This window comes from Camelus ferus, chromosome 29, assembly GCF_009834535.1.
Source record: "Camelus ferus isolate YT-003-E chromosome 29, BCGSAC_Cfer_1.0, whole genome shotgun sequence".
Classification (NCBI taxonomy): domain Eukaryota; kingdom Metazoa; phylum Chordata; class Mammalia; order Artiodactyla; family Camelidae; genus Camelus; species Camelus ferus.
The window spans coordinates 16,000,111-16,027,375 of NC_045724.1; the positions used below are offsets into that span (position 1 = coordinate 16,000,111).

Genomic DNA, 27,265 nt, shown 5'->3' on the forward strand with positions numbered 1-27,265 from the left:
TTTTTCTAAGTACAAATCTTGGGAAATCACAGGAACTTAAACAGATTCAACCTGCAGTTCAGAAGTTCAGATAATACGTAGGTCAAATTAGTGTGTGTGTGCATGCGCACGCACGTGTGTACTGATAAAGGAAATTTAAATGGATTCTTTCCCTCATTATTTTGGCATCCAAGGAAGAACCCCAAAGGGACTCTCTTTGCTAGAAAATTGATATGGAAAGAGCAATTTTTCTCGTGTTTCAGATAATACCTTTAAACCCATGTTAAGCCTTAAAGTAGTGTAGCTACTAGGCAAGAGTAACTTTATTCCTGTTTCTTGTCACTGTCTGACAGCCGGTAGTGTGCATGTATTAGTTGTGACTTTGTTTATACTGATCAAAAAAAATGAAGGTGATGAATACTTTACTTGAAAACCAGAAAGTTTTTTCTTCCCACAACTAGTTAGATTTAAGCACTTTTGAATGATGTCCTTCCCTTTTTTCCTTACCTACTTTCAAGAAAATTATTTTGACCCAATTGTGCTAAGGTAATTTACAAAATTCAAAGTGGTGTTAATTGTTTTTAAAATTTTAAATTCTAAATTAAAAGTTTAAGCTAGAAGAAATTTTAAGCTAGAAGAGATTTTAAATTTTAAATTAAAAATTAAAAGTTTAAGCTAGAAGAGATTTAGATACCTTTAAAAGCCAAGCTTCAGGTGGCTGTTATTATTATTGTTATTATTATTAGTTGAGTTTCCCCTCTTACTCAAAAGAATGAAGTTCAGATTGCTTATAGAAAATAAAGATGCTCCATTTTTCACCCATGTTAATTGTAGTTAGTTTTGGAGCCCATCTGCATGTGTTTTGGAGGCTATGAATAAAGCAAGCCTCCTGAAGTGGAGTGTTGTGTTAGGAAATAGTGATCCATAGAGTAAGAGAAATATAAATATTTGTCTGGATGTGGGAACACCAATATATTGAAGTTGGATCTGAAAATATGTGCACTAAGAACACATGAAATAGTGCTCTAATTTCAAAAGTTCCAGAAGATGAACCCCAGAAGAAATGCTGGATGAGTTTTCCTCTGGCTCTGGCTGTATGAAGTCGTGGCTGTAGTCCCTCTGGAGAGTCTGAGCTAGGACAGTGTGGAACGTTGTGGGTCGTGCGGTGCTTTAGGACTACAGCAGTATGTATAAGCACGCGCGTGTGTGTGTGTGTGTGTGTGTGTGTGTGCGTGCACGCGCGTAAGCGTGTATTTGCACGTGTCTTCTATGAGAAGCTGTGACAGGCTGACTTCCATTTTGTTGTCAGAATGTGTTCATGAAAACCACATGCAGATCTGAGACTCACCACGTAGATCTTATTTTTCCTACCCAGATAATGCTATAATTTTGGTTTGAATTTAAGGTGCAGTATCAAATAAATCATGGCTGTAATCAATACTACAACCACAAAGGGAAAAATTCAAATATTGTAAACCTTTATAATAATTTAAAATAGCAAAGTTATATCATAATATTATGAACTGTGAATAAAAGCATTATATACAACGATTATAGGTGAGATTCCAAAACACTATAAACTGTATGTGATATACTTACAGACAGCTTAGCTTTATTTTATATATAACAGACACTCAACAAATGATGGTTTTCCTCTAAAATTTGGCATTAGAGAGTAGTATCTTATACATGGAGTTAGCTTCATGCAAGTTTACTGAAACATAGAAGGCAAGTGATAAAAATTTATATAACCACTAATTTGGAAAATCATTTGTTACAGGTATTTGCGTGTATATATAAAAGCTGACCCTCACTTCTAAAGTCAGACCAATCAAGCTTCAATTGCTGTCTCTTTCAGTTAATACTGTGTGCTTTGGGAAAGTCCTTTACACTTCCTAAGGGATTTTATCTATAATATACCTTAATAAAAATGCAGTTAATAATGACATGTGTATTATGGTGTTGGATGATTCATTCACTCATTCATTCAACATATACCTGTTGAGCATCTATTGTGTTCCAGGTATAGGAAATGTGAGACAGTCTCTGCTGTCTTGAGAATTTATTCATGAAGAATCAAATGGTGAACAAATAAATATAAAATGTAATTCCAGGATGTAACTGTTGTTCTGTATAAATAATAATAGAAGATGCTCAGATAGAATAGGTAAGGAAATCCCCTGTTAGAAGGTGATATTTAAGCAGAGACTTGAATGAAGGCAGAGAAGCACAGTGTACTCATATCTCGGGGAAGGACACCCCAGGTAGAAGACACACCAGTGCAGAGACCTGAAGATGTCAACTATCTCGAATTGTTCATGGCACAGGAAGAGGGTAGGGTTGCTATGTAAGGAATATATATCATAGTCAATCCATATATTCTTAGATTTTTCTGTGTTTTTTTTTTCTTATCACCAAATACTCTTTTTTAGGAAACTCAAAAATTTATGTAATGTAGGAAGTGAAAGGAGGTTCTTAGGTGGTTATCATGCCGCATGGCATGCTATTAAAGAACAGTTCCATAGAGGCAGCCATCCAAGAAAATGGAACACATTGAAAACAATCTGTAAAATTTAATTTGGGGTGGCAGTGTTTTGTGGCTTGAAGTGTAAGGGATGAGAACAGCATGTGAATTCCAAGAAAGCAGCACAGAATGGAAAGTGGATTTACAGTGTGTCAGACAGGGTGGCAACATCTTGTGGCGTGTGGCTTGCATCTCAGTGATGGGAAAGGTATGTCCTGTGCCTGCTTCTTGCCTGTGGCACACCACAAGGGAGAATGCGTTGGCAGCTGCAGCCAAAATACATCAGCAGCAATTTTAGTATATGACCTGCCATGATCATCTTCTTTTTTCTTTTTTTCCTTAATCTGATTCTTTGAAACTTTATCCCAAAGGGCTATGCATATAACAGAAATAAAGGAAGGTTGAAGGAGATAGGAGACAGCTTATGAGACTTAAAATGTCATTTTTAGACTAACTGTATTGGATTTAGGATCCCAGCAAATGTGACAAGCATAATAAAATACTTGTTTCTATTTTATTTTACTTTTTATGTGCCTTCAGTTGGTTAAAATTTGCTTCATTGAGAATATTGCATGATGAGGTGAAGAATCTCAATATCACTAGTACACAGTTCAGAGGAGGGTAGCCAAGGACAAAGGAAATAAAAGGAAGGACAGTTGAAGCAAAACAAGTCTCCTGTACTGAGGTGTAGGGAAGGGAGGGTACTATCAAAACTTAAGACTTAAGCAAAAGTGAAGACAGAACACAGGAAAAGAAAGAGGAAAGGTGAGTGCTGGAGGGAGATTTTAACCGCCAAGACTTGCTACACTTGAAATCCAAGAAAAAGGTAAACTGACAATAAATTCTGAGTTTAATTACTAATGTCACATCAGTTTATTTTCGTGTATTTGTGCCATGTATGTGAAGTAACTTGGCTTTAGGCAGAGTCACTTTTACTGAAGGTAAGTTTGGAGTGTGGATACAGAAACTTCTGCACTGGGACTAGACTGTAGCAATTAGTGTGTGAATTTGTCATGTTCTCTCCAAATGGATAATTTTGAGTTAGCAAATTACATTTTTAAAGCAGAAGCACTTGTCAAAATGAACTCAATTAATACGTGTGGTCTGCATCAAGAATAAAAATATCCAATATGGTACAGAGTATAATTAGGTTTATGGTCACAGTTCATTAGCAAGCAACAAATTGACACAATTCACATAGGAACTTCTCTACATAGGACCTTATTTATTTAACACAGAGCCTGTGGGAACATAAAAATTAAATAGGGTTTGTAGTTAGTTTAGAAGCAAAAAAAGTGTAAGTATGATGTATCACCTGTAGTGGCTGAAATAACGCTTACTGTAACATAATGGTACCTAATAGGGTAAGCGATCATCCATAACTGAACCACTGGGATGAGAAATGCTTTCTCACTGTTGAGAGGTATAAATTATATGAGTGCTTTGGCCAGAGATACATCCCAGAGGAATTACAATTAAATAAATATACTTTTAAATGTGGTTAAAAATGATGAGCTTTGCAAGATTTTGTAGTTTTCATAGTTGAAAAAAATACGTATTTTTACCCATCATCCTACAAAAATGAATAGTTTACCTAATCCCAGTCTTTTAGATTAACCAGCCTTCCTTACGTCTACACTGTGAACGCTGTGCTTGGTTTGCCTCGCTTCTGTTTTCCAGTTCTGTTCAGGAACACTTCTGCTTAGCTCTTTGCTGATCTCCAGTCTATGGCCTCCCCCTGCCACCCCGCAAATCTGGTCCTTTGTACTACTCCCCCGACATTGTCTCTAGATTTCTGTGTTGGTCACAAGGTGTCCTCACTTCAATCAGAGCTGTAACCCAGCTTTCAGTCATTCCAGGCCAGTCTGTTGATACAACCCTACCTGACATGAATCCACATGCCGGGAATTTCAGTTATTTTTGTAAAAGAGAATTGTTCACGACATCTGTCTGTCAAACCTTCAGAGGGTGACAAAAGTTTCAGGAAAAAGTTGATTTTTATGTGTGTACACAATATAATCTCTTGAATTTGTAGTAGGTGAGAACTGAGAAAAACATAGATGCTCTCTGATGCAGAAGCCAGACTGAGTAATGTTTGGATTTGAATGTTAGGAACGCTAGTATTTTCTTACAGATTGGAAGGAGAAAACCACTCCCAGATGTCTTAATTTTTGTGACTAACAGAAAAGCCTTCATAATTTATGTAATGATGGGTTCAATTAACACAAGACTTGTGATTCATTTGCAGTGTAAGCTACAAGTTCCAGCCTGTAAATTTTTACAAATGTTTGTGGTCATCATGTGTTTGGCTATTGATGGTCGAAGAAATTAAACAGGAACTGGTAGCTAACAAAAAATATCTCAGGAAGTTTCTTGTCCTTTTCAGTTAACAACAGAAGACAAAGAATGTGTGTAAATTTAAATTTACATGAACATTTTCCCTAACTTAGTGGTCTGATTATTTTCTTTGCTTGTTGATCTCATGTGGTCAAGGAAGGTAAATATTCTGTAACCTACTCTTATGTTTTTAAAAAGGGAAGCTTCAGACAGCATTTCAATTCCACAAAACTTTTTTTTAATGCAATAGTAACTTAAATTTTTTTAACTAAATTTATTCTAAAAAATTACAGCCTATAATCTCTTATGTTTATCACTTTGTTCTTATTAGTTATGAATTTGTGTAAGCTGCGCTGTTCTGATACACTGAGAAAGAACACTGAACTCATTCTGTAGGCATGATTGTGGAGAGAGAACCAACAGGAGCCTGGCCTTGCCGTCCACCTTCCACCTTTCAGCCAGAATTTGTCCCAGCAAAGTGAATTATGTTTTGTTCTCAAGTCTTTCTTTCCCCCTTTTAAGGAAACAGTATAGCCATCTCACATAACGAAAAAGTATTCGTAAATATTTTATTAAAACTTGTCTAATTTCATATATGTTTTCTTAACATTTGTTTTATTTTTAATAACTCACTCAGAATATATAACATCTGTTTAAAATATTTGACCAAATCGGCTCTACCAACGTAAATCAACAAACCAGTTGCAATGCAGGGAAAAACTGCCATATAATTCTTGTGTAACCCATCACTGAATCACTGCAAAGGGGCTTATGTTTGGAAAGCTTTTAATTTTTGTTATACAGTTCCTAGAAACAGATGTGAAAATTCAGTCATATCCCACATTGTCTAGTTCAAGCAGCTGTAAATTATTTCATGGATTACACGTGAATGAAATGAAAGTCCTGGGATTATTTCATCTAGGCAGCTGTTATGCCCTTAAATTAAATGAAAACAATTCTTTGCTTGATTGATTCTCGGTTATTTGGATTGCCTAAAGATACGATGCTCGTGTCTTTAGTCATAAATGAGTTCATTTTTCTCAGTAGTCTCCCTGTGATTCAAAAGATGCACCACAAGTTTGTAGGCTACCTTTGACAGTAAATTACTGCTGTGGGTTTTCTATTGTGGAAAAGAATAAATACGGTACTCTCTTCTTTTAAATATAATGTTCACATAATAGATACATTTCACTTGTAAAGAAAGTTAGGCACGAGAAGTGTCACTGCTTGATTTTAACTGCTGGGCTGATAATTCCATCCATTTTCTCAGCCATATGGTCTACAGCTTCATTCCTCACTGCAGAGATCCAGACTTGCCCTTCTCACTGTCTGCAAACACCCATATGGGTATCTTGAAGATAGCTCCATCTCAGCATGTGTGAAGCTGAAGATATTCTCTCTTCCTGTATTCCCCAAAAGTGGTGATGCGGAGAAACCTGCAAGGATTTCACATTCAGTCCTTCACGACAACCTGTTGAATCTTCTTCTGAAATTAACCTTCCAACACATTTCTCTCTCTTGTTCTGCTGCTTCCTTACCCCAGACCCTCAGAAGCCGATACACGTGCTACCGATACAGGCTTCTTCCTGCCTCATCTCCCTGTGCCCAGTTTCCACTTCTCCAAATGGCTCTGGGCAAGTGCAGCAAATGAATTCCTTCAAAAACCAACCGTCCAAAAGCCAATTCCACATTAAGATCAATTTGTCAAATAATCGATTAACCAAGTTTATCAAATTATACAAAAATCTTCTCAAGACTACTGTCTGATAAGGGCTCTGAGTGAAGTCTTATGGGAGCTCAAGGCTATTTGCAAGAAAAAAAAGTCTTGTAGTCAGCAGATATCAATGAATACTTACCCTGTGCCAGGCACACTTCTAAGACGGTGAGACTACTATAGTAAATGAGAAAGACTGAATTCCTATCTTGAGTTACCACAAAAGCAGTTTCATAAATTTAGAAAATTGTTTATTTCAATAACTGTATCCATGATTATCTCTTTAAAACACAAATTTGATGACTATCTCCCGTGATCATCAGAGACTAAAGTCTTTTCCAGCATCACGCTCTGCTGTCCCAGGACATCTCGGGCTATAGTCATGCATGGCAGTCCCCCCACTACTATGTACTTTCAAATCTCTGCTTTTCATGTTCTTCCGTCCTCCATCCCTCTGCAAAGTCCTTTACCACCTGGTCTGGCTTGTATACTTTTACTCAACTGTTACCTAATTATTCAACTTTCTAATAATTCGTTTATCATTCAGGTTTCAGTTAGAAAACTGAAACTAATCTACATAATTAAAATGGACTAGTGCCAAGTGCTGATAGACAATAGCTGGCAGTTTTGTCGGTTTGTTTTTAACTTCAGTTAATTGATTTTTCATCTACTTTCCATAACCAATAAAACATGTATTTTTGTTTTGGTCTTGGATAGAGCTGATCACATTACATTATTGTTATCTAAGCTTCTTAACTAGACATAAACGTCACTATATAGTTTGATTTCAAAGTATCAAAATAGAACAAGTATATTTTTAAAAATCCTCATCAGATTATTTTTACATAATCTTTCTCTACCACTGTTACCTTAAGAACCATAAGATTCCTTGACAAAATACTATTCCTGGTTGATTCAAAGAAATTGCTAGTTGGCTAGAGTCTCTCCTTAATATACTGACTTTGTATCTACTTACAATCAAAGATGATATATCTACCTTATCTACAGCACGGGGCTGGATGTTTTGGGGGAATATCTTGGAGAATAGTTTACTTAGGAGAGACGTGCAAAAAGAGAAGGAAGGACTAAAGGGAAAGGAGAGAGGGAAGAGAGGAGGGAGGAAGAAAGACTCATGCAATTGATGTTAAGGTTCTAAGTTTTCTGTATTTAAAATACGTTTCTGACATTTGCTCCCTTGACTTCCCCAGTTTTGAGAATTCCCTGGGACAGGATCTTACTCAAATTTGTTAATTTGTTTTTTTCCCTCTCTTTCAATTTATGTAAATTTTCCAAAATTTATGTAAATTTTCTAAGTTTAGGCATTTGTTTTTCTCTTGGTTAATTCTAGACACCTGCTCCCTTTAATAAAGTTATTAAGGAAATGAAGCTATGGAGACCTAGATTTGTTTTTTATTTTTGTTTTTTATAAACTAAATATAGATTATTAATATCCATTCATGACGAAACAGGATGCAAGATTCTTTTCTAAAATTATTTTGAACTATTATATATGTTTGAGGTGTATAGCATAGTAGTTTAGCTTCTGTGTGCACTACGGAGTGATCACAAGTCTAGGCAACATCTGTACCATACAGTTGACCCTCTTCACTCATTTGGCCTAGCCTCAACCATCTTCCCCTCTGTTACCACTAATCTGTTCTCTGTATCTATGAGTTTGTTTTTGTTTCATTTGTTCATTTTTTAGATTTCACATGTAAGTGAAATCATGTGGTATTTCTTTTTCTCTCTCTGGCTTGTTTCACTTAGCATATTACTGACAGGGCCCATCCATGTCTTTATAAATGACATAATTTCATTATTTTGTGGCTGAGTGGAATCCCGTTGTGTATATATACCGAATCTTCTTTATCTGTTCATCCATTGGTGGACATTTAGGTTGTTTCCATATCTTGGCTATTGTAAATAATGCTACATTGAACATAAGGTGTATATATCTTTTTGAATTAATGTTTTCTTATTCTTTGGATAAATACCCAGAAGTGGAAGAGCTGAGTCATATAGTAGCTGTATTCTTAATTTTTTGAGAAATATTCATGCTGCTTTCCACATTGACTGCACTAGTTTACAGTCCCACGAACAATGTACAAAAGATTCTCTTTTCTCTCATCTTTTCCATATTATCTTTTCAACAGTAGCCATTCTAACAGGTGTGAGGTGAAATCTCATGATTTTGATTTATGTTTCCCTGATAACTAGTGATGTTGAACATCTTTTCATGTGCCTGTTGGCCAGTTATATGTCTTCTTTGGAAAAATGGCTATTCAGATTCTCTGAGCATTTTTTAACTGGGTTGTTTGTTTTGGGGTTTTTTGGTTATTGAATTGTATGAGTTCTTTATATAGTTTGGATTTTAATCGTTTACTGGGTATATGATTTGCAATTATCTTCCATTCAGTAGGTTGCCTTTTTGTTGTGATGGTGGTTTTTTCACCGTGCAGAAGCTTTTCAGTCTAATGTAGTCCTATTTGTTTTTGCTTTTGCTTCCCTTGCTTTTGGAGTCAGATCCACCAAAACACTGATGCACCCAGTATAAGTAAGGTTAGCACCTGTGTTTTCTCATAGGACTTTTGTGCTTCCTTGTTTCACATTCAAGTCTTTGATCATTTAGAGTTAATTTTTGTGTATGATGTAATACAATGGCCCAGTTACACTTTTTGCATGTGGGTGTCTGGTTTTCCCAGCACCGTTTATTGCGATTCCTCCTGATTGTGGATCCCTGCAGCTGGGATGTGGTGTTTTCCTTGGTGAGAGTGTGTCTCTGCCTCTCCTGCCCATCTCAGTGCTGTCCTTTTACCCTTTGTTGTGGAGATGCTCATCATCCAGTTTTCAGATTCCGTTCAGAGGGTATCACTCCATATGTAGTTGTAGGTTTGTTGTTTCCATGGAAGGAGGTGGATTCAGGGTCTTCCTATGCCGCCATCTTGAATTGTCACCACCAGATTCTTTACAGTTGTGTCACCCTTTAGAGCTTTGCAAGTACTCGGCAGTTACTAGTGACCTTGCTTGACAGAATGAACGCTGGTGAAGAAGAATGAATAGCTTTTAGAGCAAGGCCTCTCCTAAGTTGCTGAGGTAGCTGCACGTGTAGCGCCTGAAGTCCCCAGTGCACCTGCCAGTGAATTCCAGCAGGCTTCTTAGTGTAGGATTCTTTTTTTTTTTTTTCTCCCATATTGTGATAATTATTCTAAGCTGAAAAAAAAGGGGGGTGGGGATGATACGCAGATGAGGAGGCGTGACTAGGCAGTCTTCAAAAAGCCTTATGAAATGCACTCCTTCAATCTGCAAGCCAAAGGCGAATTCTGGCGTGGAATTCTCACTGTTCGTCAGAACGCAGTCACAAAGTCCATGCTCTGTTACTTTCTCTGCATATGTCAAGCAATCTACAAATACTTAGATAATTACCATGAAGGTCCATACTAGTAGAGGAGTGATATAGAGGCAGCTAGATCATGGAGGGTTTTGGCCTCTGAACATGTCCTTAAAGGTAAAAGGTGGCTGTCGTGTCTGGGCTCCCTAACCCAGAATAAACCACATCATGTCTTCATGTCAATATGAAGTATAACTCAGTACTCACCTCATTAATAAGTCAGTGTGGTGTGCTTTGAGGCTCCAAAAATAAAATTGAGGAAGCAACTTTCAGGTCTAATTTATAACAATATAGCTACCCAAAGATTGCTGCTTCATTTAAACAAATAATTTTCTTTTAAACATTCAATTTCCTTTTTTAAACAGTATCTGATATACCCTCAATCCATCATAGAATTGTAATGACAATGTTTGAGAGAAGCTTAGATTTGGATTAAGCCGGAGAGATATTTAGTACAATGCTTCTGCAGAATTCTAAATCATCTACCGTGATTATCCAGCCTCTGCATTAAACACTTCCAGGGATGGGATGCTCACATCTCCCACACAGCGCTGTGCAATATACCTTTGAAAAGCTATAAATGTTGGAAGGTTGTTATGTTGACTCAGAAATGTTTTTCCCTCTCCTTAGACCCATTCTTTCCCTGGAGCTTCTGGGGAACTCTGATATCTCTTCTGTATGACAGACCTTTAGATAACTGAAGGTTGCCATTTGTGGAAATAAAGGAAGGCCATCAAAATGGGAATAAGCAAAGGCTATTTATTCAGAGCTTTTTATAGCAGAGGAGTCAGCCACCATCCACTTGCGTTTGACAGAGACCCAAAGGTAGGGAAGTGGAAAGCTTTATAATGTGAGGAAAAAAAAAAAAAAAAAAAGGAAGGCTTTTGAGGTATGTTCTTGGAAGTTGTTGGCACGAGGAAACTGGAGGCAGGCTTACCGGAAGCAGATAACCTTCTGTGTGTAGCTTGGGGAACAGATTTGGCTATCTCTGCTCAGTTCTGAGTTGGGCAAGAGGAGGGAATCTGGCCTCTGTTAACCAAGTCCTGAATGTTTTGGGCCAGCTGCTACGGAGGTCGTGATTTGGCTTCACTGTTTCTATCAGACGTTGTGGGTCAGTCAGTGTTCTAATGTCATGTATGATCTTTCCATTGTCTTTTTGTATATTCAGTCTCTCAGTCCCCTCTTTTAGCCATTCTCTTCCTTGCTGGAAGTTGGCCAAAACACAAGACCAGAGATCCACATCTTCACTGTTCAATGACTGTTCACCTGTCTCCATGGTTAGTTGTATCACAGGAGCTTCTTAATCTTTTCAATGTTGTATTATCACAGTGATCATCTGACGAGAGAGCGGCTGTCTAAGAGTGTCTAAGACTCTGGGTAGAGTTCAGTGGACTGGCGTCATGACCACTGTGACAAAAACAAGCACAATTAAAAGTCCATGCAAGATGCTTCAAAACCAAGAACCTGAATTATCCAACCAAGGCCAAGAGAACAATCCCACAGCTCATAAAGATTCACCTTAGAGAGCCAAGTAGCTTTGTCCTTTAAGTGATAAATAGCCTTTTCTACCTTACCTGTTTCACTGAGCCAAGTACGGCAAAAAATATTAGCAATTGCAGATACTATCAAGACTAGTGAACAAGAAGTCTAGATTGTCCATCACCACTCTTGCCAAGGAATTGAGACTGATCTATGTTCCGTCTTAGGTAGAAATGATATTATTTATAACTTCTGGCAGAATTAAAATGATACGTGTCTTATGCCTTTTGTTTGTATGATTCCTATGATTGGAAACACTGCTTTGATTGTTTGCATATGTAATAAATCAGTAACTCCCCCAGGTAAAGTGCATGAATAATCAAAGGTAACCTTGTTTTGGAGTTCGCATCTGAATTGTACTATCCTGCTTTGATGATCTGTAGAATTAAGGTGTCTGGCACAGATAAGTTTTGGGATACTATTTCTAAAATGCATGAAATATTAGAATGAGACAAGCAAAACTAGCCATCCTGGTTGCAGAGGAAGTAGTATCTGGTCGGAATACATAGGTATCCTAAAAATAAATTGTTTGTGGCATGAAGTTGAAACCAAAGCCTTACATTAGGTGGTTTACACATTAGTATCTATATTCGTCTCTTCCAGATAGTGAGTAATTTGTCCATCCATCATCTTAAGAAATTCTAAATTCAAACTTAGAATTACCTAGAGTCTAATTGATTGTAATTTTTTTTTTCTTTTTCTATGAGAGAGCAACACTGGCAAAGTCACAGGCTGATTTGTTTAAGGCCATTTGCCCATGTAGATACAAAAGAAAATGCCACTGGCTGTAATTCCCTTTTATCTTATTTGTTGAGGCTGGAATTATCCCTAGGTTTTTATCATGGGCGGCATCTGGTGAGGAATGGCTTATCCAGTAATCAGTAAGCTTGAAGGTTACTGTTTGGGAAGTGTGAAATTGGCATTAGAATGATTGTGCTCTGACCTAACAATTTTAGTAAGAAGGGAATAAAATAAGGGCCATTATGAGTAGGTGATAACCAGGGGTCTACAGAAATTAGAAGAATGATTGTAAGTTAGCAGATAAAAAACAAAATGATAATTAGGCTGGGATTTTGATCCAATATTTTGTGCAGTTGTCCACTATCCAAGGTCACTAGATTCTTCTGAGGATCTTGGGTCACCTGTCTACTGTGAAGATCAGCTACTTCTAGAGAATCTTCGTTCTGAGGTCCCCTATTAGAGCAGGATTCCAGTTTTGTTGATTCTGGATTGTTTCTTTAGTTGGGAAACGTGAACCCAAGGATTTACTTCAGGAAGCTTTACTTCTGTATTTGTTGTCTACAGTATCTGATGGAATCCCTTCCACTGAGGTTCAAGAGCAATGTTTCTCTGATTTATCTCCCAGTAGGTGAAATCTTATAGTTGAATATCATGAAGAAGGTGTTTAAGATGTTTGAACACAACCTTAACCTGTTAGTGATAGAAATGGATATGAATCTCTTGCAATATTTTCCAATGTCTGTGTGCATCAGGGCAGAGTATAATATCATAGGTAAAATCCTGAAGCACTTGGTCCTTCCAGTTAGCAGTTTACAGGGAAATAAACAATGTGTTCTTGAGGGAATGGACCATACATGGGTGGGAGTACCTTTGGCCAAGAGCTCAAATGTTTCTGAAAGTTTTGTTAATTTCATTTCATTTCAAGATGTCATTGATTCTTTTCACCCTTCAGAAGTTTCTAGGTGATAAAAGCAGTGTGATTTCTGAGTAAAGGATAATACCTTACAGAGTATTTTAAATAATGTTTTTTTGTGACGTGTGTACCTTGGTCACTTGATATAAGTTTATATTCCCAAGATTGGAAACACAAAATTTACCAGATTTTCACAACTGTGAAGACTGTAGCTTTTTGGCAAAGAGACATTTAAGCTCATCTTGAAATTATATAGACATTCAGTAACTAAAATACATTTATATTTCATGAAAAGTGGAAGCTGTATAAAATACATTAAGGTGTTCAAAGGGCCTTTGAAGCTTTGGTTCCTGGCCATTTCCCACATTTACAGTTTTTCTAGAATTAGGCTGTTGACAAGTCCACATGACTTGTCAACCTCAGCTGTCTTGTTAATAAAGTTTTCCCAGCCAAGATGATTTAAGATAGTAAGCAATTTATCTATACTAGGATGAGTAGTTTCCTGGAGAAATTTAGCTAATATCCTTTTCAAACCATCTAGTGCCACCAAGCAGCTGTCTTGGGAGCACCAGAGATGATCCGACTGAAGCTAGAACCATTTTTTCTCCATTTTGTTTTTCAGAATGAGGGGCTAAATATTGATATTTTGTAATGGTTTCTTTGAATACCTTTAAGGATTCATCCTTTAAGAGTTTTGATAGGATCAAAACCTTCATTGAGGCTGCTTGTTTGGCAAAATGATCACTGGAGTATTTCTTTTAACTTCCATATTATCTCTTTTCCTCATGAGCCTCTGTATAAAGTAGGAGGTCATCTAAAAGTGTGTTAAATGTCTTGTCTGTTTTTGATGAGGGTTCCAGCAGAGTTGACCCTTTGTTTCCAAAACATCCCAAAGTAATTTATTTTTATTTTTATTTGTTTTAAAGCATGTCTGTGGTCTTTGGCTAGTTGACAAGCTCAAGGAAGTACAGTGGTTTTGCCATATCGGCTGATTTTTCCCTCATATAGAGCATTGTATTCTAAAAGCAAGCTTAAATTGCTGTTAGCATATTCTACTCCAGTTCAAGTTTTGAGGTATGGTTTATCAACAAATAATATTAGGTCAGAATTTTAAGTGGAAATCCTTAAAAACACTGAATGAGGTATAGCAAGTTCTGTAACTGAGCTCAGAAAATTGTAAGGTTCCTTTCCCCGGGTAGGGGCAGGAGAGGGGCCTACCAGGGTGTTCAGTGGAGAATGGTAGTGTGAGGGAGCAGCCTGGCGGAATCTGACGGGAGCGTAATTAACTAGCTGAGAGGTGGTGCGTGTTCTCAGGCAGTAGGAATGTCTGTGCTGCATGAGAAACCAGGAGAAAGAGAGGGAGGCTTATAACTAGTGCAGCAGAAGCACTGAGCTTTTGAAGTGGTGGCTTTTGCCCTACAAGGAGGGGAATCTGCCTCTACAGCCAGGTCAAGGGCATGAGTTTTATGACTCCCATGAAGTTAAGTTAAAACTCCAACAGCGTGCCCAGATTGCTCACGTGTAAGTAGACAAAAGGATTTTTGTTGAGGATGCCTATGGAAGGAGTCTGTTGACAAGTCTTCAGATAACAGAAGGCCTGTTTATAACAGACTAGCCACAATCCCAGGAACTGGTGACACTTGTTTGCACTATTCAGTTGTTAAAAACACAATTCAACTGAGTAAATGATTCATGAATCGGGCAGCATCCAATCTAGCAGATAGAAAGGAGCACCAAGTTGCTGTACAAAATGCAAGACATTTACAGACAGAAGGGAGTGGGAACAGAAAGTTACACCAGCAAAAAGCAGATTGGTTGTGGTAAGGTCACTTTCCTTTAGGGGATGGCAGACTAACTCACTAGCGCCGATCAGGTGATTCCTGACTGACTGGTGTAAGATTCCATTTCTGGGAGAACGTAAGCTGTAATTAGGTCTCAGTTTAGTGACAAGGGGCTTAGCATAAGCAACCTCGTTATGGGCCTGTTGTCTTGTTTTTAACACAGTTGAACCTAGAAATCCTCTCCATCGTTTGTGAGAGGTCTAGGATGTTTGGATCGTCTGCAGCCTTATCAGGAGAGAGTGATTTCCCTTGTATAGGTTACAACCTCAATCATAGATTATGTTTTGGCAGAATTATAATTTATCTTTTGAAAAGTTATGTCCCTCTCTTACTAACGCTGAGAGCAAGTAAACCGAATCCTTTTTACAAGATTCCTTATTCTCTGAATAAAGCAGGAGCTCATGTACATATTGTATGAGGACTCAATCACAAGAGACGCTTAGACCTTTTCGGTGTTGATGAGGACCTGAGGAAGATAGGAGGGGGCTTCACCTGGGCCATGACCATCCAGGTATACTGTTGTCCTCCCCAGGTGAAGACAAAAGGGAAAGGTTTAGAGTGAAAAAGAAGAGAAGGCTTCAGGTATATTCTGATTGGAGGCTGTTGGATGGGAGAGCTGAAGGCAGGCTAATTAGAAGTGAATGATTTTGTGTGATGGATTTGGGAGCATATTTGTCTTCCTATGATGTGTTCTAATTGGAAGCCGGCAGTCATTGACCGAGTCTTGACCATTTTGAGCCAATTGCTGCAGAGATTGTGGTCTGGGGATGGTTACAACAGAAGTACATGGTCTGCCCACTGTGCCTACAGATTCAACCTCTTACCATTTTGCTCCTGTAAATCTTCTCATATAACTTTCTCCAACTCCATCTAGAAATGATTTGAAAAGTAATTGATGCATTAGGTAAGATTTTTGCAAAGTGAAAATACAGCATTTTGCTTAGCAAACTCCTGGCAGATGCCTGAAAACATGGACTTTTCTCCTTAATTCTGAGTTAACTTTTTTCTCTGCAATTGTTTGTGTTCTTACAGAGGATCTTGATGATCTAAGAATGGAGGGAGTAACTACCCTGGTACCTTCTGGGAGCAAATTTAACCAAGGTCGAGCTACTCACTCTTCTGAACCTCAGGCCAAAGTCACGCTGAACATCTGTTCAAGGTGTGCCAGGTAAAACAAATGATAGGTATACGACATGAAGTATGACCTTGAGTTTTTACATCTAAGATTTTGATGCAAAGGGTGTGTACTCCTCTGTGTTAAGGAAGCCTTTTCCTTCTCGTTATCTTTTGTGCTCACATTGGCAAGGGAGTTAGTCGTACAGTTTATCCATGTGCCCAGTGCCACCCAGGCCAACAATGAATCAAAGAATTTAGATTGTCTTTACTTCACAGTAGGAGACTATTTAAGTCTCTGCCTCTGAATTTCATTTGCCATCTGCCCTTCTGGTCCCTTTCAAAGGAAGATTCAAGGGGCTCTAAAAGTCCATAGCACGTGCATGAAGGACAGTTTGCCCAGGTACAGTTTAAGATCTGATATTATTGGCCTCTTAACCTGCTCCTCATCCTGTTCACCTCCCGGAAAGAATTTAATCAGCTTGAAGCTTTTCGGTTTTGGCAGCTGGAAGCAATCTTTGCATGTACTGTCTGTGGCCAAAGAAGTAGCTTAAGTTACTGCCAAGTCAGCTCCCAGTGCTGGTCTAGCAGAAACTCACCAAGTAGCTAGAATTCATTCTTTTGTAGGAACGAAATTTCATTTGCAAAGAGGCTTTTAAGCCTGTTTAAATGATAAAACAAGCCTTCTAACCCTTATGTAAATGGTGCAGATTAGCAAGAACAATGCACTAGCTGGCCAGTTTTATCTCCTTTTCTTTATGTCTGGCTGTTCTATTGTACTGTTTGAGAGGGGATTAGCGGCTTGGAAATAGGGAAGGGGGGAAGTGTAGGAAAATCAAATCAGATTTTTGAAGCTTTTCCTTGCCTTTACCCCTTTGTAATTTTTACTTTAATTGTCATAGGCTTAGAAAAGTAAAAAGGATACCTCTCAGAAAATTAGGGGATATTATTTGAGATGATCAAGAGAAATGCCACAGCACAGAGAAAACACCAATGGAAACATTACTTCAGACAAATGAAAGTTGGGTGAATTGATTTTTTGATGAGGGCTGTGAAGAAAACTGCTAATACTTATGTGATGACAGGCATCCTGGGTGTACAAGGCCGTCTGTGGAGCGGTGGTTTGGCAGTTTAAAAAAACTTTCTAGTAAATTTGTCATTTACAATTTGACTGGAGAGTGGCTGGTGCTTGGTCCTTTGTATTACTTGTAGAAGGTTGGGATATGAGGTGTTTTTGTTTCTTTCAAAAGGAAATCCAAATGAAACAATATGCTTTACTGAACTATTGAGGATTTCAACTGGGAAAGGACCAAGCCCGTTCATAGCCCTAATCTATTTATCATTCAGCTTCCCAATGATAAATTAGATTATAAATTACAAACCACGTGCATTTAAGGTGAACACTTAACTGAAGTTTTTGTATATTCAGTTGAATAATGATCAGTTACATTTGTTGCATTCTTGCTGTGCTACCGAAGTAACACAGCCAGTAAGTGACAAAACGCAGTTTCAGACCCAGGCAGTGCAGCCTGACAGTCTGCCCGATCAGTCATTTTGTTTTATTGCTAAGCATCAAGCTACTGTCTGTAGGTGAAGCTGGAAGCTTAAATAGAAATGATGATAGATGGATAGAAAAAGCTAAAAAGAGATATAAGTATTGGAGTTCATGATTGTTTTGATGGAGAATAAGGCAATATTGTATTTTCAAAAGTAAGATTAATTGAGGGAAATCAATGGGAGAAGCATGGTAGAAGGCACGAGGCTGTGCGTGTTAGATTAGCTGCTGGAGCCGGAGTGCAGAGTGGAAGAACTACTGCCGGTTGTCAAAAACGATGAGAAACCTGAGACTTTACCCTATTGGCAGCCTGACACCTTGCAGTCTGCCGCTGTTTTATAGATTCTGACAAAAGACATGAAACTCCTGGGTCGAAGACCAAGGACTTCAGACTCTCGACAATAACAGTTGTCAGTATTAGCATTTTCACTGGTCCTCCCAGCCACAATCTCAGGGAATGACAGACAAAGGGCAGCAGGTTGAGGTACACGAAGGAACCCTGAGTTTAGGAAACCTGAATATTTTACAGTGGGGTGTTAGCGTTGCTCTAGACAGGACCCCATACCTACCTTCCAAGGCTGTCTGCTATACAGACGTCTCTGAACAGATTGTCGGAAAGAAAGGCTGTCGGCGTCTCTGCTCACAAGACATGTAGAAACACTAGAGACGTGGAGAACAGTCTCCCAGCAATCCTTAGGGTGGACTACTTCTGTAATGCATCGATGGATGAAGTTATCAGTTCTCCGTAGTTAGATGTCAAGCATCAATTTGTCTTGCTGTTTCAACCCTTCCAGTAAGTAAGTAAGCCTTATAAGTAAGGCTCTTAAGACTGTGAGAATTAGACTTTTTAAGCCAGGACTGAGCAGTCATCTGAGGCAGAAGTCACAAACTGGAGGACTGTGGATAGTGCCCTCTTTTGTGTCCACATAATATTTAAAAATACCACCTGGATTAGTAATTAATTTTACACAAAAATGGGGATCTTCTCTTAAAAACTCATACACGTGATAGTGGCGGGCCCACATTCCCCAAGAGCTGCACAGCAGAATTGCCCTGTCCAGTCCCTTCAGCCCAGATGCTCCAGTTCCCCTCGGGCTGTCGTTCCAGTTTCACGCATTCCCACCACCTGTCTGAAGCCTGCAGGCCCTTGTTTGTGACCTCCGATTTGTAGAAACACTGGACTCCAAAGATAAGCAGGGCTTCGGGGCTGGAGGAATCCAGGCTGAAGAACCCAGCCAGGCGCTGGGAGAAGAATCTGGTGCCCAGAAGGGGCAGCTCCTGCACTCTCTGGGTGCCGGGTCGTGGGGAGGCAGGCTGCAGTCTCAGAGTGACCAGAACTCCGAGTGAGTGCGTTGGTCAGAAACCTAGCGCTGCAGACTGGACCAGCAGGGGGAAAATGAGCGCTGCATCTAGAGGACTGAGCGCATTCCCACTGCTTTCTTTGGGGGACTGGCACCCGGCCTGGAAGGTAACGGAAGGAATACAGGCTTCAGAGAGGAAGCTCAGGCACGGGATTTGGGGCCTGGGATCAGGTTTTAACTCCAGCTCTCCCTGGACTGGAGACAGTGTGACACTAACGGATATGAAAGTTCAGGATATTTAATGTTAAGTTATATCACGTACTTACCAACATCTTTCAAGAATTTACAGTAAAAGTAGATTAGAAAGACAACCTCCTTTGAAGTCTGACAAATAGATGGTTTTTAAATTACTCTTTAAATTACCTAGTGTGTCATCTTGGAAAAAGTATGCAAATATTCAGAAAATCTGAGCCCTCATCTGTGAAATGGAGTTCACTTGATCCTGGAGATACCCTGGAAGGGCAGGGAAGGCTGGGCAGGGAAAGGTGTGCAGAGGCAGCTGGCAAAGTGTTCCCAGTGCGAGGCTCTCTGGAAACGGGGTTCCTCTTCTCTTTCTCCCACTCACTGGGATAATGACCATGTAACGACTTAGGCAGTTTAAAATTGAGATTTTTTCCCCGTCTTTTAGAAGGGACCACATTAAAGTACTCAGATATTGAAGAAAAAAAGAGCCTCATTTTTCTGACTCTCAGAAATTTTCTCCTGCTTTAGGCTTCTGACTGGGGACAAAACTATGGTCCATCTTCTAGGATTTCTGTGTTCAATAAAACGTCATAAGGTGGCGGCATTTTATTTGTCTGTTTGTTTGTTTCTTAGAGTTTTAAGGTCAAGACATAAATTTTTCCCTCAAAATTGGAAGGGCAAAATATAATGAGTAAGCTTAATGGATGTGTTGTAACCTTGAAATAATACTGTAGCCCCCAGATATTATCAGCAACCTCAGTAGAAAGTCCATGTGAGTAGAGAGTCAAATGATGTTCAGAATTTTTGCAAAGAACCTATCAATGATCAACTTAGTGTAAAGACGTGGAGCCTTCTCTTTGAATTGTCATTTTCCTCAGTCTCTTTTTCACATACCACACCGCTCATGAGCTGCCAGTGGGGTCACGGTATCTAGAACTGGGTTTGCATATGATATGTCCAGACTATCACTGGTCTTAGCAAGCCAAGGGTACGCAGTTTCACAGCCCTTCCCGTCCGGAACCTGATGGAAGGTGTGACCTGTAGCAAGATTGAGACTAAGACATTCTGTTGAGAATGACTGAGGGATGTAAGATTTACATGACCACCAGAAGGACTTCTACTTTTCAAGAGATCAGAGAAAGAGGAATTCAGCCCACATGAAATTACTCTGTAAAGTTCTATGTGCAAGAAAGTGACGAAAATAGTTAGAATATCAAAAAGTTTATGGATTAGAATAGTTATAAGTAATAAAAAGATTCCATTTCCCCCCACATTTTTTAATATTTCACACATGGTTTAAAAAGTGCAGATGGTAGAAAGCTTGTGTTCGCAAGCTGGAAAATTATTCCAGGGTAATAGTACTCCCATAGCTCTTGGTGACCTAAATCTGACGTGGGCATTGCTACAATGTGTGTGATTTAAACAAAGAGATGACATCGTTTGGCAGGAGGGAAAATGCATAGTTAATAGATATCTGACCACCAAAATGTACAAAGATTCTAACCCCGAATATCTCAATTTTCCCCTCAGATCATAAGGGAAAGAAGCCATTATAAAAAAAACAATTTTAAGTTAATGAAGAATTTTCCTGTGTAGGATATAGCAGTGTCCCTGTAATTGCTGGGGTTTTGCATTACGAGGTAGATTTTTAAAATATTCATTAAGTGTCTTGATTTGACTTGTAGAAGATTTCACGCTTACAGCCAAAAATCCTTGAATGGTGTGAGCCAAACAAGTTTAATTTGTTGCCTGGGAGTCACACTAAGTCATATCAATTAAAAAGTAAAATGTCAGTAGGTCAGTAATGCAAATTATCAGTAATTATCAGCAAAACTTTCGTGGTTTTAAAAATAGTGGTTTGCAAAGTTGTGAGTTTCAAAATAAATTTCTCTATTAAATATCCTGAATTTTCTTTTTAAGAAAACAGTTAAAATACCGATAGCAAGCAGACAATTGCTGATACCAAGGCACCGAATTACTATTTCAGTGGAGTTTATAAGCCATTTTTCTGGAAAGACCACCCATTAATTCTGTCTACCCAGTGCCATTCTGAGGAGTTAAATCTTGTTTTTGTGGACTCCTGCCAGGGCATTCCGGGTGGTAAGATGCTATTTGTTTTTGATGGTGCAAGTGTTTGCGTTCATTCATGCTTAACATCAATAGTGCACAAAAAAGGACCCGAAAGCCATTTTAAAAGAAATTGGATTATAGGGAACATACAGTGATACTGGCTCAGAAACTACAGCCTGAGAACGTTAGGAGAAATTTGTTTCCAGATAGCCTGCTGATTTTTAACTGACTTGCTTCATGTCACTACCAAAAATTGTTCATCATTCCTCCTAAACATCATGACAGTAAAGTGTTGAGTTTCGCTATAAGTTGATAAAGCAGAAGCAGATTATCATGGGTGACAGACAGCATGCTGAAGAAAAGGTGAATGTCAGTCCTCGTAAATGTGAGCGAATTTCAAACTATCTATATTAGGGTTTACTAGTTGACTTGAGAAAACCTATGTTATTAATCATACATTATGTACTGTTTCACTTTCCCATGCATTTTTTCTTTTTTTTCCTGCAACTATTTTTATAAGGAAAGGTGAGCAAAGCTAACATAAAGGAAAATGGATAAGGCCAAAAAGGGACTTCTATCACTTGTTTTAGGTTAAAAATTTTCCAGAAAATTGACTTCCTACACCTAGAAAATTAGAAGGTCCCATTTGAGTGATGAATACAATGCACCACCTACTGCCACGTTGTAAGTGACAGAAATATTTAATTTGAACCAAAACGGAAGACTCATTCTGTGTCAAGTGCCGTGATAAACTCTGAAAATGAAAATTAACACCCTTGACCACTAGGAATTTATATTCTGGCTAGAAACAGATATGGAAATAATGAGTGCAACCCAAAATGTCAGATGGTGACAGTGCTATAGGAAAACTAAAGCTCAGTAAAATGGCTGGGTTATGCCAGGTGTGATTGTTGTCTTATCAGGGCTGTTGCTGTCAGGACAGCCCACACTCCTGGAAAGACTGATTTGTGGCTTTCATTGTTCATTCAAGATCTGCACGAAGGAAGAACTGAGAGCAACACACACCAGCCAGAAACTGGGGACTACTTCATCTCAGTTCTAAACACATGAACTTCACAGTCTTTCTTTTATTTGTAAATTCATACAAGATCCTCCCCATCCCCACTTCTTTTAGTAGTTGTTTTGTGATTCACAGGGGAGAGAGGGCTTGGATGCAGACACACACACACACACACGTTCTCTCAAACATATATAATCTCAAAAGCTATTTTCTATTTATGTGACAAAGAGCTGGGACTTTGGAGCAATAGAGATCAGGGTTGGAATCTCAGCTCGCCCACTGAACAGCTTTGGGAAACAGCTTTTGGGAAACCTCTCTAAGCTTCAGTTTCCGTAACATGGGGGTAACATGGGTCTAAAATTTTCTGCCCCTGGGTTTATAGCAGACTGGAGCAGCTAGCTTAGTTTCAAGTGTACATACAGTCTACTCTGAGAAAATAAAAAAAGTCTATTTTAAGATTAAAATATACATTTCAAAAGGAGTTAAATATACATTTGAAATCCGGGAAAGTCACATTATGTGGTCAAAAAAACAAAAGGAGTATCAAATTAAAAGTCTATGAAAACATGACTAGGGTTTAGGGAGTAAAATATTGTGGGTAATTTTGGTCGATTTTAAACTAAATACAAAAGTATTTTGATTATGGAGACTTTTCTCATAATTTTTTTCATGATTCCTGTCTCTATGGGTGTACCCATCTGTATATTTATTTTATTCATCTATCCATCCATCCATCCATCTATCCACCGTGTAAACTCTTTCCAAGATTGTGATGTTAAGAGACACTTGAAGGACAGCAGGAAGAGGAAGGGCAAGATGACCTTGTAGTCATCTTCACTAAGCAGCAGCAACCTTGAAAGACAGCCAGAAAGATGTTTGTGGATCCCACGGTCAGTACTAGGGTACTGGTTTATCCAACTCATACCAGAATACCTGAGGTTGTTTTTTCAGCATCTTCATTTAGTTTGTCAGGACTGCTATGGTCTTCAATCAGGGAAACCTCCTTTCCCTTTATAGACTTTCTGGGTCTAATGTAGTATGTTTGATTTATAGAAGAGTCCTTTTGGGGAAAGCCTACGGCCACCCACAACACTGGCTTTATCCGGGCGGTATGCTGTCCCGTTCCCTAGTGGTAGGCTGCTTTCTCCCATTCTGAGGGATGTAATTTCACTTTTTTAGTGGTGTATTTTGAAGCACAAGTGTTTTCAATTTTGATCAAGTCCAACTTATCTACTTTTTTCTAATGTTATGTAGGCATTTGATGTCATACCTAAGACACAATTGCCTAATTTAAGGTCACAAAGATTTACACCTATGTTTTCTTGTAAGTGATTATAGTTTTGGCTCTTACAGTAAGATTTGTCGTGCATTTTGAGTTAATTTTTATATATGGTATGAAGTAGAAATGTAATTTTATTCTTTTGCATGTGGATGCCCAGTTTGCCCTAGTGCCATTTGTTGAAAAGATTATTCCTTCCACGATGAATTATTGTGACACTGTCTCAAAACCAAAACTTCATTTGTAAAAAATTCCTTGCTTTTGGATGTAACATTTTCAGGCTTATCTCATACCTATGATCCAAAGCTATGATGCTTGTAGACCAGACCTCAAAAAGTTTTCATGACAATGCTTCTAAATACTCAATTTCCATATTATCTGAATTTTCTAGAGGCATTTATAAAATACAGTGCTGTTTGCATTTATCACACATTTTAATTGCAATACATTTCACTGAAAACTCATATTTTATATTTACAAAAAGCTATAGCATTCACAACTGGACATTCACATGCAGAAAGATGAATCTAGGCACAGACCTTACATGTTTCACAAAAGTTAACTTAAAATGGAATTACGGATCTAAATAAGAAATGCAAAACTGTAAAACCCCTAGAAGGTAACCTAGCAGGAAACCTAGGTGACCTGGAGTGCGGTGATGCCTTTTTAGATACAGGACCAAAGACATGAAAAAACATAACTGATAAGCAGAACTTTGTTAAAACTCAAGACTTCTGCTCTGAGAAGCACAATGTCAAGAAAATGAGAAGATGAGCCACAGACTGGGAGAAACTAACTTCAAAGACATATTTGGTAAAGGACTGTTACCGAAACACACAAAGAACTGTCAAATCTCAACAATAAAAACTCTAACCACTTAATTTAAAAATGGGCCAAAGACCTGAACAGACATGTCACCAAAGAAGATATACAGATGGCAGATAAGCATGTGAAAAGATGTTCCACATCACGTGTCATCAGGGAAATGCAAATGCAGATGATACACCATACGCACCTATTAAAATACCCGGAGTCTAGAACTCTGAACACCAAATGCTGATGAGAATGTGGAGCAACAGGAACTCTCAGTCACTGCTGTTGAGAATGCAAAATCGTATAGCCACTTTACAGATAATTTGTTGCTTTCTTACAAAACTAAACAGACTTTTACCATGGGATCCAGGAACCATTCTCGTTGGTGTTTACCCAAATGAAGCAACGAACATGTCCTTCAGTAGGTGAGTGGATAAATAAACTGTGGGTACATGCAGACAATGCACTATTATTCACTGTTTAAAAGTAAATGAACTATCAAGCCATAAAAAGACATGGATGAAACTTAAATGCGTGTTACTAAGTGAAAGAAGCCAATCTGAAAAGGCTAAACGTATGATTACAATTATATGACATTCTGGAAAAGACAAAACTGTGGAGACAATAAAAAGATCAGTGGTTGCCAGAGGAAGAGTGGGTCAAAAGAGATGGATAGACAAAGCACAGAGGATGATAAAGCAGTACAAATACCATTATGATGAATATATGCCCAACCCCATGGAATCCACAGCACCAAGAGTGAACCCTAATGTAAACTATGGACGTTGGGTGATTGTAATACATCGGTGCTGCTTCATCAGTTGTAACAAATGGCACTCTGGTGGGAGATGTTGGTAATGGGGGAGGCTACACATTTTGGGGGAGAGGTGGGTCATGGGACATCTCGGCACCTTCCTCTCAGTTTTACTGTGAACCTTAAACTGTTTCTAAAAATTAAGTTTTAATAAAATTTTAAAGCAAATCGAAACAAAATACACCCATTATTTATGAGATGGTTTACTATATCACTATAAATTATGCTAACTTACTGCTTATTTGTTTAAAGATTTGTTTTTGCCTGTAGAAAGGATAATTCTAACAGCAAAAGAAGAGAACTCACAAAACTGATCGTGATCGTTATCATAGGAGATAAAAAGCCTTCTTTCAGAGCCAGCATATGATTGATTTTGTTTGCGAATGATAAAATAAAAGAACACCTCCCTATTTTTTAAAAGCCTTGTTGGCTTATTTAAGTATACAGGATAAAAGATAACAAACTCAACAACTTGTATCCCTTTGGCCCATCAAAATATAACTATTTCTTAATGTTTACCAAATGACTTTGTGCCTTAAAAGTAAAAACTTCATGGAAATACTTGTTACTTTCTCTTTTTAAAATGAGTCGAATCAAGCAAGATCCAAAGCTGCCCAAAATTGATATTTCTTCCCTTATTTCTAAACCTTTAATTTTAGTTTTAGGAAATGACTTGTTGAACAGAAAATTAATGCCAGGAGTTCAATTATTATCTCAGTGATTCTGTATTTTTTTTTCTCTTCTGTACTAGATTTTTGTGCTTAGTTAAGTCCAGCAGCAGCTGCTGCTGCTTACAGCAACTTGGTCACTTTCAGTCAGATTATTTTTGAGTGTCCACTTTGTGCAAGGAACCATGGAAATAACTAAAGAAAAAATAAAACCTCATCTAGGCTGCAGTCTCTTAGGCTAGATGTGATAGATACATCAATGACTGTGATTCAAAACCTGCCCAATTGTCAATATTCTGTATCAATTTTAAGTCATTTTTATTAATGAAAAATATTGTACACCAACATTTTAGTCAATTATCCTAACAGATGAATAGGTGTTTATATTTAAGCCAATTTTCTGGTCACTAGAGGATTAGTAGATAGCTAAAAAGAAAACTGCCCAGGGTAAACGCTTCTGCTTAGGATGAAGGGACCTGAACCCTATGTCACAACTAACCAGCACACTTTGAAAGAGGCGTCATAAAAACATCAAGTCTATTTGACCGCTTTAATTCAGTAAACAAAATCAGAGGAGGAAATAAAATGCCTCTCTGACACAACACATTTAGCAAAGCAGACATTTCTGGTGGCATTCATCTAGTAATTTAGAAATCATCGAAAGCTCAGAAAGTAAAGAAAATAATAGTGCCAATATTAAAGAGATAATCAAGGAAAATCCTTTTAATTTAAAATCAACCCTCTTAATTTAAAGCATAAACTTGTGTAAAAGACATCAGTTTTTTTTTTTCCTACATGTCAATATACAGCTACTTATTTAGTCTTAAAGATGTGTTCTTTGAACCTCTATTAAAAATTGTCTTTGAGTCTAACTACCAGGTCGTCTAACACAGGAGAATTATAAAATTTTCCTCAGCTCAATGGTTCAAAAAATAGGAGGATTTAAGGAGGTTTTTATTGGAAAAGAATAAATGCAGCTATGCATATTTGAAGGGCAATCCCATGGAAGAAAAAATATACTTATTTTTGTTGCTCCACAAAGCAGCACTGGCACTAAGCTGAAGGACACACAGGCTTCACTTGAAAAGAAAGGACAGTGGGACAGTCGGAGTGGTGGAAAGTGGGAAGGTCTGAGTCCCTCAGGTGTGAGCGTGCTGTTGCTCGAACTACCCAAGAAGCTGCTAAATAACCATCTAGTCTGTGTGGAGTAAGAGACTGGGCGAGATGACCCGGTGGGCAGACCTTCCAGGACTGTGAGGAAGGCATTTCTGTTGGTCATAAGCCACCCAGTCAGCGGTGTTCTGTCCCAGCAGCCCAGATGGACTAAGACAATATTGTGTCCATCTTTCTGAGCTATGAACTGAGCTCAGAACTGAGCTTGAATCCGTGCGTCTACCGCTTGCTGAGCCAGT

The 27,265-nt window shown here is 38.3% G+C and overlaps 1 protein-coding gene across 1 annotated transcript in view; it reads left to right on the plus strand.

Moving 5' to 3' along the window:
• C29H8orf34 (chromosome 29 C8orf34 homolog) overlaps positions 1 to 27,265 on the plus strand; it is a 238,145-nt gene that overhangs the window by 124,753 nt on the left and 86,127 nt on the right. The window contains 1 exon segment of the mRNA XM_014566909.2: positions 16,009 to 16,144. Within this exon segment, the coding sequence (XP_014422395.2) occupies positions 16,009 to 16,144 (136 nt within the window).